Here is an 11,724-nt window from a genome sequence, read left to right on the forward strand (position 1 = left end):
TCAACAGCGCTACCCCTGCGCGTACGCTCCGCCCCGCTCCGCCCCGCTCCGCCCCGCCGAGGGGCGGCCCTTCGGGGGGCGCCGGCTGCGGAGCGGCGCGGAACGGGGGACCCGGTGAGTGCGGGCGGGACGGGGCATCCTCATCCTCATCCCCATCCTCATCCTCATCCCGGTCTCCGTCTCCATCCCCGTCCCCGCGCGGCGGGGGAGCAGCCCCGGGACTGAGCCGGAGCCACCCCGGAGCTCGGGCGAGAGCTGCGCCCACCCTCGGCGGGGGGGGGGGGGGGGCTGGGGTGGAGCGGGGGCAGGGGGGGAATCCGTCCCCCACGCCCTGGGGGTGTCACCTCTGCACCCAACGAGCATCCTCGGCATCACCCTCTCTTTCGGAGCTGGCTGCTCCCGCAGGCTGGAGGGGAGCCACAAGCACCCGCAGATCCTCAGCCTGGTCACGACACCTTCGCTGCAGCCCCCATCGCGCCCGGGCTGGAGACCCACCAGCTCCTTTCCCGTAGCCCACAACAAGCCGTTGATGGCCACCAGCTCTGCTCGGGGCAGGGGGGGGGGGGTGGGTCTGACCTGCTGAGTGTGGGCAATGGGTGCCAACAATGGCATCGCCCGCCGGTGGCTCTGCCACCGCTCCCCGCTCCCATCCTTTCCTCTTTGCAGGACGGGGCTGAGCAATTGGGGCTGGAGAACAATAGCGGCGCTGGAAAACAATGGAGCTGCTGCACCTTGGCTCTTAGGGACACCGGACGGACGCTCGGAAGAAATCCCAGCTCCAAAATAGCACCTGGGCCAGAGCCACCGCTGCACCGGCTCACGGGAGCCGTCCACCGAGCACCGTCGGGCGAGCAAAGATCTGCCAGGACGGGGTGAGAGCACTTGGTTGTATCCCACCGCTGAGCAAAGCAGCTTTGAGAGGCTCTCGGTGCCGGCGAGGGAGGAATTGTCACCTCCGGATGATGTTTTGCTACCGATTGCATTGGGATCGATGCGCCGTTGGGCCGGTTCAAAGCCGCCCTGGGCTGCAAGGGAAGCGGCAGGGTTTGTGCAGGAGGGAGCATTGTGGCCTCCCCGGGGAGCGGGATATTCCCACAATCCCTCGCACGGCCGGGGGGAGCATCAGCTGCACCGAAACCACCACGTCTCCCTCCCGCCCGAGCGGGGAGATGCCGACGCGGCTGCCAAAGCATCCACGTGCTGTGGGAGGGGACTGAGAAAGCAAAAACCCCCTGAAAAACGCTCCCTTCTTTGCAGGAGCAGGAAAGACCACCCCTCTCCTGCTGAAAACACAATTTGGGTTTTTTTTTTCTATTGTTTTTGTTGTATTTGAGCTGTGCATCTCCCCAGGAGCTCAGCAAAAGCGAACGCCCGTCCCTGCTCCACGCAAGGGGCTGCGAGTGTGGCCAAGCTCCCTCTGCACCGCGGGGCAGGTGGGGCTGTAGGGATCCAGGGAAGGGGCTTGGGAAGGTTATTTTTGGGGAGCGGAATAAGTCTGGGGTCTGTCAGGCCTGGAAGCAACTGCAGGAGCAGCCAACAGCTCCTGTTGGAAGGCAGAGAGGGCTGAAATCCTCCTGCCATGTGTGCGGGGGGAGTTGATTTGATCTGATGGTTTTTTAAAAGCGCTTTACAAGACAGCAGCGAAAGCTCAGCCTGCGCTGGGTGTGAAGGAAACACGTTGGCTCAGAGAGGGGAAACTGAGGCACGGGAAGTGCTGGGTAATGAAGACAGCGCAGAGCTGCCGAGTTGGGCAACTGACTGGGCAATTTGCACGTTGTCAGCCTTTTTATTTTGGTGATTTCCAGCCTTTTGCCAAAGTCATGGCAGAAAATCAAGGGGGTGGCAGCGGCAGGTCTCCGTTTGGGGATCTCCAGGCGGCTGCCACTTCCTTCCACCCACAGCCCAGCACTCTCAAGACCCAAAAAAGGAAGAATTTGCCCCTTTCCTCGCTTGCTCGGAAGGGGATGTGATGTCGGAGGCGAAGGTGGCAGCGCTGGGGCGGTAAACAGGAAACTGGACTCCTTGGTGCAGGGGGATGAACCTGCATTTCAGGGCTCCCCTTCCATCCCAAAATGAGTCTTTTTTCAGCTGGAGTTCACCCCGATATCCCCTTCGAGGGCTTTGGCTTCACCCCTTTGGATCACCACGATGCCACGGAGTGAAACTCCCTGCAAAACTAAAGGCTCCACCTCGGGCTGCGCTGCTGGAGGGGTTTTGGTTTTTTTTTCAGCCACTTTGATATTTTTGGCAACATTTTTGCATGGGCCAAGCAGCCGTGTCATTTCATCCTCCCTCTGCAACTTCCTCAGAGCTTTTTCATCTGCTTTCAGGGGACACCCACAAGTGAGATGCTTATTTCTACCATTCCTGTATCTCACAGTTGGTAACCCCCAAATCTGGGTCCCCGCCGCAGCAGGTGCCATGCAGCCGCCACGCCGACATTTATCCCAAAGCCACAAAGCCAGCTGCAAAAATCCCCTCCCGATACAATTTTTGAGGCATAAATAGGATTATTATTGGGTTTATTCCCTGTGGGAGGATGGATGGATGGATGCGTGCGGGAGAGGTGGCCGCTGGCTGGGGAGGAGGGTTGATGCCAGGCTTTGCAGGGATGCTCGTGCAGCTCCTCGGCTTGTCAGGAAGCCTGAAGCTTTGTCAGCTTTTCCGCTGCAACGTGCGATTTTTCAGTGGTGGGTTTCTCTTCTGCTTTCTCCAGGCAGAGCAGGTCCCCCCGCGGGGGCCGGGCCAGCTTCCTGCCCTTCCCCTGCCTGTTTCTGCCTGCTTAAACACCAGCTTTGCTTTTGCAACCTCTTCTGTGGTTTGAAGCATGACGCAGAATATTTTTGCTGTTGCATGTAATTTATTTGCTAGAATATATCCCGATGTGTGGGGTAAGAAGCGGAGATTGCTGCTGTGCTGAGTTTTTAGGGGGAGGTCTGTCCTCTGACACAGGTTTTACCGCACAGCCTTGGTTGAGTCATCTATCCGCCCGGATTTAGTTGTCGGAGGGGGTTTTTTTTTGGCAGGAAAATGAGTTTGTTTCCTAGGGGATTGGGAGGAAGCACATGGCAATGCGGGAGTTGGAAGAAAACAGCAGTTTGTGGATCAAATGCTCTTTTCTTGCCTCGGTTTCTCTTTCTGGACGAGGGAAGGGAGAGGAGAGACCCTGGAAGAATGAAAGCCCATTTGTAGGAGGGTTTGCACAAACACCCGAGAAAAAGCACCATCCCAGAATCCTTTTTTTGTCACTCAAAACCACCCCGATGTTGCACTTCAAGGTCTGATCTCCAAAGTGCTTCAGGCCCACGAGCAGCCCTGAGGGCTTCACCCTAAATCTCATTTTAATTCTGCTTTGTAGCATCCAAAACTCACATTTGTGCTCTAAGCTGTTCCAAAGGTGGGATTTTGGGGGGAGTTTCTGAGTGCTTGCATGGGAGGAATGGAGATATTTTGGCACTGGAGGGAACGCATGAAAATTCAACTGTTTTTTTTAAAAAAAAAAAAAAAAGATAAAGGAACCAGCCCAGTGTCTCTCGCTGCTTGCGGAAGTCAGCCCTCATGCCCGCTGCATGAGGAAGCATCAGGCCAGATCAGACTGGCATGTCCGAAGCTTTGTAGCAAAACTCTAATAGAATAACTGGGGAAAAGGAACAAATCCTGCTTATAACCCTTCCACCTCCAGGTCTGGCACCACCGGGGCAGTCCGTGGATGCTTGAAATGCAAATGTTAGCGTAAGCGTATCTCTGCCGGTATTAAATTTTCAGTGAGTTTACAACGCTTCTCCCCTTATCTGATTTCCCCTCCCTTTCCATCAGTCTTCCCAGAGGAGCCACATCAAACTTCACCCGTGGCTGCATCTGCTGGAGCCTTTTCCCAAGAGCTCTCCCGAACCCAAGCAAGTTTATTTCCCCCCCGTTATCCACGGGTGCGTGTCAGGGATGCCATAACGGGGCGGTTCACGCCGGTGCTTTTCTCTCCTCCCTCTTTGCTGTTCAGCTCCCATGAAAGAAGAGCGGGAGGATGGATTACGGCGGCTGCGAGTACCTGGTCCCCTGCGGAAAAGACAAATACATCTCCAAGTAAGGTGCTCAGCAGGGCTGTAGTGCAGAAGGACAGTCGGTGCTGGTAGCTGGGCAGTTCATTGCAATATTCCCTGTGAGCTGGGTGGAGGGGAGTGACCCTGGGTTTTAACTTGGTTCGGCTGGATTTCAAAAGAAAAAGCCATTCTGGGGCAAGAAACAGCAATTTCCTCTAAAAAAAAAAAAAAAAAGGTTGTTGATGGAATTTTGAAATTTTTTCTTAGGAGCATGGCCAAATGCTCTATAAAATTCCATGAAATACAGGTTTTGCTGAAAAAGGTCACAATTAGTAAATGGTCGCTTATGTTTTGGTAAAGAAGTAAAATAATTCTTAAGTTTCAAGGAATATTTTGGAGGAGATAAAAGTATACATGTGATACTTTTTCCCCCCTTTTTTCTTTCTCATAACCCCAAATCCCCGTGATTTGTGCTTCTCTTGATGGTGCTGAGCATCTTTAAACTCCATCAGCCAGCCCAGCTGAATTAATGACAGCTTTATGAATTAATGCCAGAGGCATCGCTTCCCCGTGATTCATAGCTGTGCTTCGACAGCCAGGATTGGTTTTTGGTTTCTTTTTTTTTTTTTTCCTTTAAATTTATTTTTTATTTTTATTATTCATCTGCAACTGGAGCAGGGCTCAGACTTTTAAATTGAGCTTGAGGTCAGGGTCCAGAGCAACGAGCTGACGTGATAAACTCGCCCGTGATAACTTGTGACTCCAGCATGACCCAAGGGCTTGGGCGCTCTGAAAATTTCCACGTTTTTCAGCCTTGTAACCAACTCCACCAAGGTCTGAGGGGTTCTCTTACGTCTTTTTGCAAGGTTTACAGAGGGCAAGGTTGCAGGGGAGCTTGTCCCCCTAATTGTAGTTGCGAAGGGCAACCCCTGGTTGACCCTGCAGCAGATATCCTCAACGAGGGAGGTCTAGAGGCAGCAAAAGACCCAAATTTGCCCCAAATTAAGCTGGTTGATGTCCCCCAGCAGTGTAGCAGGTTCATTGCCCAGCCTGACCGTGGGAAGCAGTTCCTGCTTTCTCCCAGACCCCCCAAATTTCCCCCCACCCGGCTCAGAGAGTACCACGCTGGGTACCAAGCGGTGCCTGCAATGTCTCCCCTCGCTCTTCCACACCTCTTCTCAGCATCTTTCCCATTTTTTTTCCAGAAATGAGCTGCTCTTACACTTGAAGACATACAACATCTATTACGAAGGGCAAAATTTGCAGCTGCGGCACCGGGAGGTAAGAAATCCCCAGGGCAGGCACCCAGCTTATCTCTGGCAGGAGAAAAAAAAAAAAAACGTGGAAGTGCGGTTTGATTCAGATTTGTGAGGTCCAAAAAAACGCCTCTTAGTCATATTCATGGCTGTTTGTATTTCGGATATTGAGCTGCCCGTCTCTGGTGCAGGAGGAAGGGGAGCTCATCGTGGAGGGGCTGCTGAACATCTCCTGGGGCTTGCGGCGACCCATCCGCCTGCAGATGCAGGACGACAACCAGCGCATCCGCCCGCCGCCCTCCTCCTCCTCCTGGCACTCCGGCTGCAACCTGGGAGCCCACGGGTGAGTGGAGGGGAAAGAAGGGCCCCCCCCCGCCCCGCCAAGGCAGCGTTTGCTGGGCTGCAACCCCAGCTACCTTGTCTGCATCCTTTTTTTCCCCAACATGCAACACCCTGAAGAAGCCAAGAACAAAATAAAGTAGCTTGGTTTCACTTGGCAAAGACCCCCCTCTTTTTGCAAAGACCCCCCCTCTTTTGCAAAAGTCCCCCTTTTACAAAGAAACCCCTTTTTGCAAAGACCCCCCCTCTTTGCAAAACTCCCGCTTTTGCAAAGAAACCCCCTTTTACACACCCCCTTTTGCAAAGACTCCCCCTTTTTGAAAAAACTCCCCTTTTGCAAAAACCCCGCTTTTGCAAGGACCCCCACCCTTTTGGCAAAACTCTCCCATTTTGCACCCCCCCCCCTTTTTGCACCCGCCCTTCTTGCAAAACTCTCCCTTTTGCAAAGACCCCCCTTTTTGCAAACCCCCTTCTTTTTGCAGACACCCCCCCGCTTTTGCAAAGACCCCTTTGCCTGCAAGAAGCTCCCTCCAAAACCAGCCTGGGGTTTAACTTTAACACGAGTTTAATGCTGGATGTTGCTCTGGGCCCAAGTAACTCCCCCGTTCCCAGCAGCTGTGGGACCCTGGGCTGCAGTTTGATCCTCAGGTGCCCGGGAGCAGCAAGTCCGTGGGTTGTCCTGGCCGTGGGGGGGGTCTGCGTGGCTTTTGCATGATTTTTTAGATGTCTGCAAAGGGGAAAAAAAGGAACGAGTTCAGCTTTGATTGTGCAGGTCATGTGCTGGAGCTTGCAAAAAGGCTGCTTGGGGTGTCCACATCCTTTCCTGGGAAAAGGGCAGCTGCGATAAGACCCTCCAAAGGGGTTTTTGGGCGCGGGACAGGATGGGATCGAGGATTTATATTGCAACTAGCCCGTGCTGCGACTCTACAGGGCCAAATCCGCAGGGAGAACGGGCTGCTTCCACCCTGGAAACAGCAGCGTAGGGGCTCAGAGGGGAAGTTACCTGGTTATCGTTCCCTCTGCAGCCGCACACTAACAGGGCACCCATCATTTTTTTTTTTTTTTATTGCCAGGTCCGTGCTGAAGCCCAGCACCTTGCCAGACATCCAGGTTACGGATGCAGAGGCCGTGCCAAACGCAGAGGCTCCCGGGAGCGGCACAGGTGAGCCAGGCTTGGATCCAGTTGGATTTGGCCTGGCAGTTGGGAGCAGCTGCCTTACGCTCCAGTTCTCTTTGAGAAAATATAAAAAAGGCATTATTTTTCTCTAGAAATCAGTGTCCCCATCTTGCTTCAGGTTACTTAAAGCCATTTCCAAAGCGTCTAAATTTAATTTATTTGATCGCAGCAAGAAAAAATCTTAGTCCCTGTGGCCTGAAACCCTTCCTAAGGGTTCTGGCTCCAGGAAAGGGCTGTGGTGGGATGTGGGGAAGAGGAGCTTGGAAAGAAATAGGGGGATGGAGCAAAGAGCCTCGTGGGATCGTATGGAAGAGGATGTTGGCGCTTCCCTTTCCCGGCAGCTCCGCTTTTAGGGAAGAAGAATAGGCGCCGTTGGGAAGTGCCGTTACCATGGGGAAGTCAACATTTCTGCAAAGTGTTTTTCCCCTCCTTGGTTTTTCCTCTGTATAGAGGGGGAAGAGCTCATCCGCCCCGGCGCTTCGTTAACCCCTTCTTTTGACCACGAGGCAGCGCTGAACGGGACATGAGCTGTCCCACCAGCAATTCCCACTGGAAAAGCCTGCTTTATGAATTTTTCTCATTTGATCGGGGCATTCTGCAGATGTTCCTGGGTTTTTTGTTTTTTTTTTTTTTATTTTGGGGGATGTTTTTATGGAAATACACCCTGGAGGCAGAGAAGAACCCGCTAATCCTTTCAGCTTCAGGATGCTCATCCACTTCCTGGCTCAGGGGGGCTGAGCACTTGCAAAACTCATTGATCCATTGAACCCTTTGCCCCATCCTTGATCTTCCAGCTTTTCCTCTTTCTCTTTTTGATCTCCCCATGCATGACACCTTTTTTTTCCCCCCTAATTAAAGCTTGCCCAGGCGATATCCACAACGCATCGTACCGTAGAAATAACCCAGCAGCTATTTCAGCCAGCCATATGATGTTAATCCTCTGCCAGCGCATAAGAAAGAGTCTTTTATTATATTTTTCTCCAAAAGCCTATAAAAATCAGCACATAACATGCGTGCATGGCTCCTCGTGAGTGCTTAGTCACCATGGCCCATGGTGTGCATCTGGAGCGGTGCGCACCAGAGATTTTCCTTGCTGCAGACATGCTTTGAATTAAAACACCCAAGCTCGAGCCCGAGAGGTTCATTAAAAATGGATGAAGAGCTAGTTTATAATAATCTGGACCCAGGCCAGTTTTCACGCAGAGATCTGAAGCGCTGGCCTAGTTTGCCTGTTCTCATTAAAGGAAAGGATAAAAAAAAAAAAGTTAAATTGTGGAAAAGAGAGTAAAGATGCTTGAGTCCCTGGGCGAAGAGGCTTTATCCAGGTAGCAGCCTGGATTTATGCAGTTAATTCTGAATTAATAGCCTCCTTCAGGAGCTGGGAGAGAATAAACCAGTAGCTGCTGTGGTTTAAACTGGTGGGTTAAATCTGTTCTGGGAAGTCTGTAGGGCTGTATTTCTGGGATGGGGACTTTGGCATCCATGGGGGGACACCCAGGAACAGCAGGGAGAGGCTGGGGTAGGACCCGGGGGGGGCTCTCCCTTGTCCCCAGCCCTCATCCCCGTCCTTCCACTGGGTGTTTTCCAGCCACCAAGTTGCAGCCGGAGGAGACGCCGCAGCTGATGCGGACGCGGAGCGACGTGGGCGTCCGGCGCCGGGGCAGCGCCCGCACCCCCAGCGAGCAGCGGCGCATCCGCCGTCACCGCTTCTCCATCAACGGCCACTTCTACAACCATAAGGTGAGCCCCACGCTCCCCAAAACCTCTCCCAACGGATCGCTGGGGAAACCCAGAGTGGGTTTTGAACGGATTTTGTGCTTCCCAGACGTCCGTGTTCACGCCGGCGTATGGCTCCATCACCAACGTCCGGATAAACAGCACGATGACGACCCCCCAGGTCCTCAAACTGCTGCTCAATAAATTCAAGGTACGTTAGATATCCCCCCCCCAGCACTTCTGGGTAGCTCAGCAATGGGGAGTTTATATCCCATAGATATAAAATGCAATGGCGGAGTGAAATAATGGGATTTTTTTCCCAAGGAAAAGCCTAGGATAGAAACATGGAGCTTTAGTAGTGATTTATGTCTCTGTTCAGATTGAAAACTCGGCGGAGGAGTTTGCGCTGTACATCGTCCACACCAGCGGAGGTGAGTCCACAACCCCCCCCCTGGCACTGCCAGCACGTTGCCATCGTCTGCGGGACCGAACGCCGCTGCTTTTGGTCTTGCAGAGAAGCAGAAGCTGCGAGCCAGCGATTACCCCCTGATCGCCCGCATCCTGCAAGGCCCCTGCGAGCAGGTCTCCAAGGTCTTCCTCATGGAGAAGGACCAGGTGGAAGAAGTCACCTACGACGTGAGTTTGCCGGCGCGGGATGCTCGTCTCTTTTGGTTGGGCTCAGGATGCAGCTGAGGCCAGAAAACGGGGGATGTCTCTGTGCTGGGGATGGAGGAATTGCTTTGCTTTGCTCCCATGTCTCCCCATGAAAACTCCCCATTTTATGGGAAAACCCTTGTTCTGTGCTGAAAGAGCAACTTTGAACTCTAACCGAGAACAAACACCCTCAGCTCTATTTTGCCATCCCAAATCTGATCACAGAAAAGCAATTGCTGCACAGTCTTTGGTCTAACCGGTATTTTTTCCAGCCGGGGAAGCGCTGCGGGTGGGGAACGGCTCGTTTATGCCATCTGCCGGCTCCCTCCTACCCCAGCACTGCTTTGCTCTTAGAGCACAAATAAGGCCCGTTTGGGGTATATCTGGCCTTAAACAGCACTCAGTGACACACTGGGGTTGCTCAGGACTCTCCATATGAAGGAGCTAAGTCTTGCAGACAGTGGGTAAAATAAAATAAACCTCAGGTGGATTTTTTCCCAGTACTCGTTTGGCCAAGCTGGCGTTCGTGTGTGCAGAGGAAACGTGGTTTCTTTTATAGTTTGTTGCAGAAGTCGGGGCGGGGGTCCTTGATTTCCCTGGTTAAATCTGGGGAGGGGATGCTGCGACGTCACCTTCAGCCTCGTGGGGTCGGTGCATCACCCTCTTCATCGTCCAGCTTGGCATTTCTCTCCCACCCAGGTTGCTCAGTACATCAAATTCGAGATGCCTGTCCTCAGGAGCTTTATCCAGAAGCTGGAGGAAGAGGAGGATCGTGAAGTGAAGAAGTTAATGCGCAAGTACGCTGGGCTCGGTGGCATCGAGGGGAGATGCTGAGAGTTAAGGGCATTGTTGGGGGGTTATTTCAGTGCTGAAAATTCATTTGCACAGCCTTGCATCCCTAATGCATGCAGGAGCCGTTGGGTTTTGCATTATTCTGGGGTTTTCTTGGCTATTTGCGTTTAAAAGCCCAGCTTGATGCTGCAAAAATCCTCTTTTCCTTGTCCTTTGCCTCTCCAGGTACTCCATCCTCCGGCTGATGATCGAGCAAAGGCTGGAGGAGATTTCTGAAGGCCCGACAGCGATGTGAAACGCTTCGCCGGTGCCCTGGCTCCGGGTTGCATCACACGAAGAGCCATTTGCCCGCAGGACGTACTGTACCGAATCCCAAACCCCGTCATTCCCGGAGCCCTCCCGGTGTCCGCCTGGATCGCTCCGGCTCTGAGCCGACCCATCCTCCCGCACCTTCATCGGCGCAGCATCCTCGGGGGGTTCCTCCTCTGCAAATGGGGTTTTTCCCAGCAAGGCTCTGGCCGGTGGCAGCTTCAGCCAAAACCTCAAATCCCTGGAAATAACAGGGGGAAAAAAAAAGAGGAAATCCATGAGCAGCACAAAGCCACTGAGGATGGGGCCAAGCAAACGTTCGAGAGCAAGAATTTGGGGCTCAGTTCGAAGATACTCGCTTCAGCGGTGCCTGTGTGTGGCCCCCGGCAGAGGACCTGCTGCTCGGTGGCCAGAGAGCACAAATAATTCCTCTTTTTTTTAAAAAAAAAAAAAAAGCACATTTCTATTGCAATAATTTGCAGGTGACGGGAAGCTTTTGTAAATTGAAAGGGTCGGCTGAGAATTGGGGTTTTTTTAACACTTTTGCTGCCGAAAGCAAACCTGGGGACTGACGGTTGGATTTACAATGAAGGAGTAAATCGCATTTTTCCAGCGTGTTCCCTTAACCTGCATCTGGTCGCGTAACCCCCTCCTTCCCCCCTTTCTAATTTGCACTAATGTTAGGGATTTTTTTAAAAAAAAACCACAATGTCAAACCTCTCTGGTAGCTGTAACATGCCAAATAGCGCACGCAGGAATAGTTGACGGCGCTGAGCATCTCTTGAGGGATGCTGTATGGAAAGCGGCGGGGGAGGTAGGAGGAGGGGGAGGCAGAAATAAAGAGGGGTTTGTTTTGCAAATTGATGTTTGCAGCGGTGCCGGCACATCACCCCAGTGAAACCAGGACCAGGACTGGCTCTGTTACTGCCATCACACCTGGAAAAACCTCTTTCCTCCCAGGCTAAACCAGCAATATCAATTTTATACCTCGATGTGAACTAAAACTCTGACTTTCTCCCTCCCTTGAGTTTTTGCAATGTATCTTTGTAATTTTTTTTTTTTATTTTAATGGTACCTTTTTCCACCTTTAACACATGTTAGGGAAAGTATTGTACAGCGAGAAAGGCTTTTTATGTATTTGAAGGATGACTGTGGCATTGCTTCGTTGATTAACACAAAAACAAAATATGTAGCAACTTAATACAGAATGAAAACTCCCGAGTTAGAGCCTGGTTTGTTCAAGTTAAAGCACTTTGTGGATAAAAATGCTGCTGAAATGGGCTGGCTCCGTGTGGGCTAGGAGCGACGAGGGGGAAGAGCAAAACTGCCTGAATCCCAGTGGAGAAGTTTCCCAAGGAGAAATGCTCCTGTGCTGCAGTTTTGGAGCCTCGCAACTAAATTGCTGGAAGGTTTTTGGGGCGTATTGGGCTGTTGTAGGGTTTAT

At 52.4% G+C, this 11,724-nt stretch overlaps 1 protein-coding gene across 5 annotated transcripts; it reads left to right on the forward strand.

The window, feature by feature from the left end:
* The first annotated feature begins 54 nt into the window (after positions 1 to 54).
* Positions 55 to 11,501, forward strand: RASSF2 (Ras association domain family member 2). Of its 5 annotated transcripts, XM_074808126.1 has the most exons (12): positions 55 to 114; positions 667 to 872; positions 3,998 to 4,085; positions 5,243 to 5,318; positions 5,485 to 5,636; positions 6,706 to 6,794; positions 8,398 to 8,549; positions 8,635 to 8,736; positions 8,905 to 8,956; positions 9,040 to 9,161; positions 9,879 to 9,976; positions 10,197 to 11,501. In XM_074808126.1, exons 3-12 carry the CDS (start codon positions 4,003 to 4,005, stop codon positions 10,264 to 10,266), a joined length of 996 nt encoding a protein of 331 aa, XP_074664227.1. In that variant the 5' UTR covers positions 55 to 114; positions 667 to 872; positions 3,998 to 4,002; the 3' UTR covers positions 10,267 to 11,501. The 5 variants fall into 5 exon arrangements, with proteins under 5 accessions (XP_074664227.1, XP_074664226.1, XP_074664229.1 ...); XM_074808125.1 differs by lacking the exon at positions 55 to 114 and having other exon boundaries at positions 336 to 872; XM_074808128.1 differs by lacking the exon at positions 55 to 114 and having other exon boundaries at positions 339 to 872; positions 3,998 to 4,080.
* The last annotated feature ends 223 nt before the right edge of the window (positions 11,502 to 11,724 follow it).

The sequence above is a fragment of the Strix aluco genome, chromosome 28 (assembly GCF_031877795.1).
Source record: "Strix aluco isolate bStrAlu1 chromosome 28, bStrAlu1.hap1, whole genome shotgun sequence".
Lineage (NCBI taxonomy): Eukaryota > Metazoa > Chordata > Aves > Strigiformes > Strigidae > Strix > Strix aluco.

Bases quoted from the DNA above. Each gene is read 5' to 3' on its own strand.
- RASSF2 (XM_074808126.1), top strand. From the start codon at position 4,003: ATGAAAGAAGAGCGGGAGGATGGATTACGGCGGCTGCGAGTACCTGGT. The intron at 4,086-5,242 runs GTGCTCAGCAGG...TTTTTTTTCCAG, and splicing joins CAAATACATCTCCAAGTAAG to AAATGAGCTGCTCTTACACT. The intron at 8,550-8,634 runs GTGAGCCCCACG...TGTGCTTCCCAG, and splicing joins GCCACTTCTACAACCATAAG to ACGTCCGTGTTCACGCCGGC.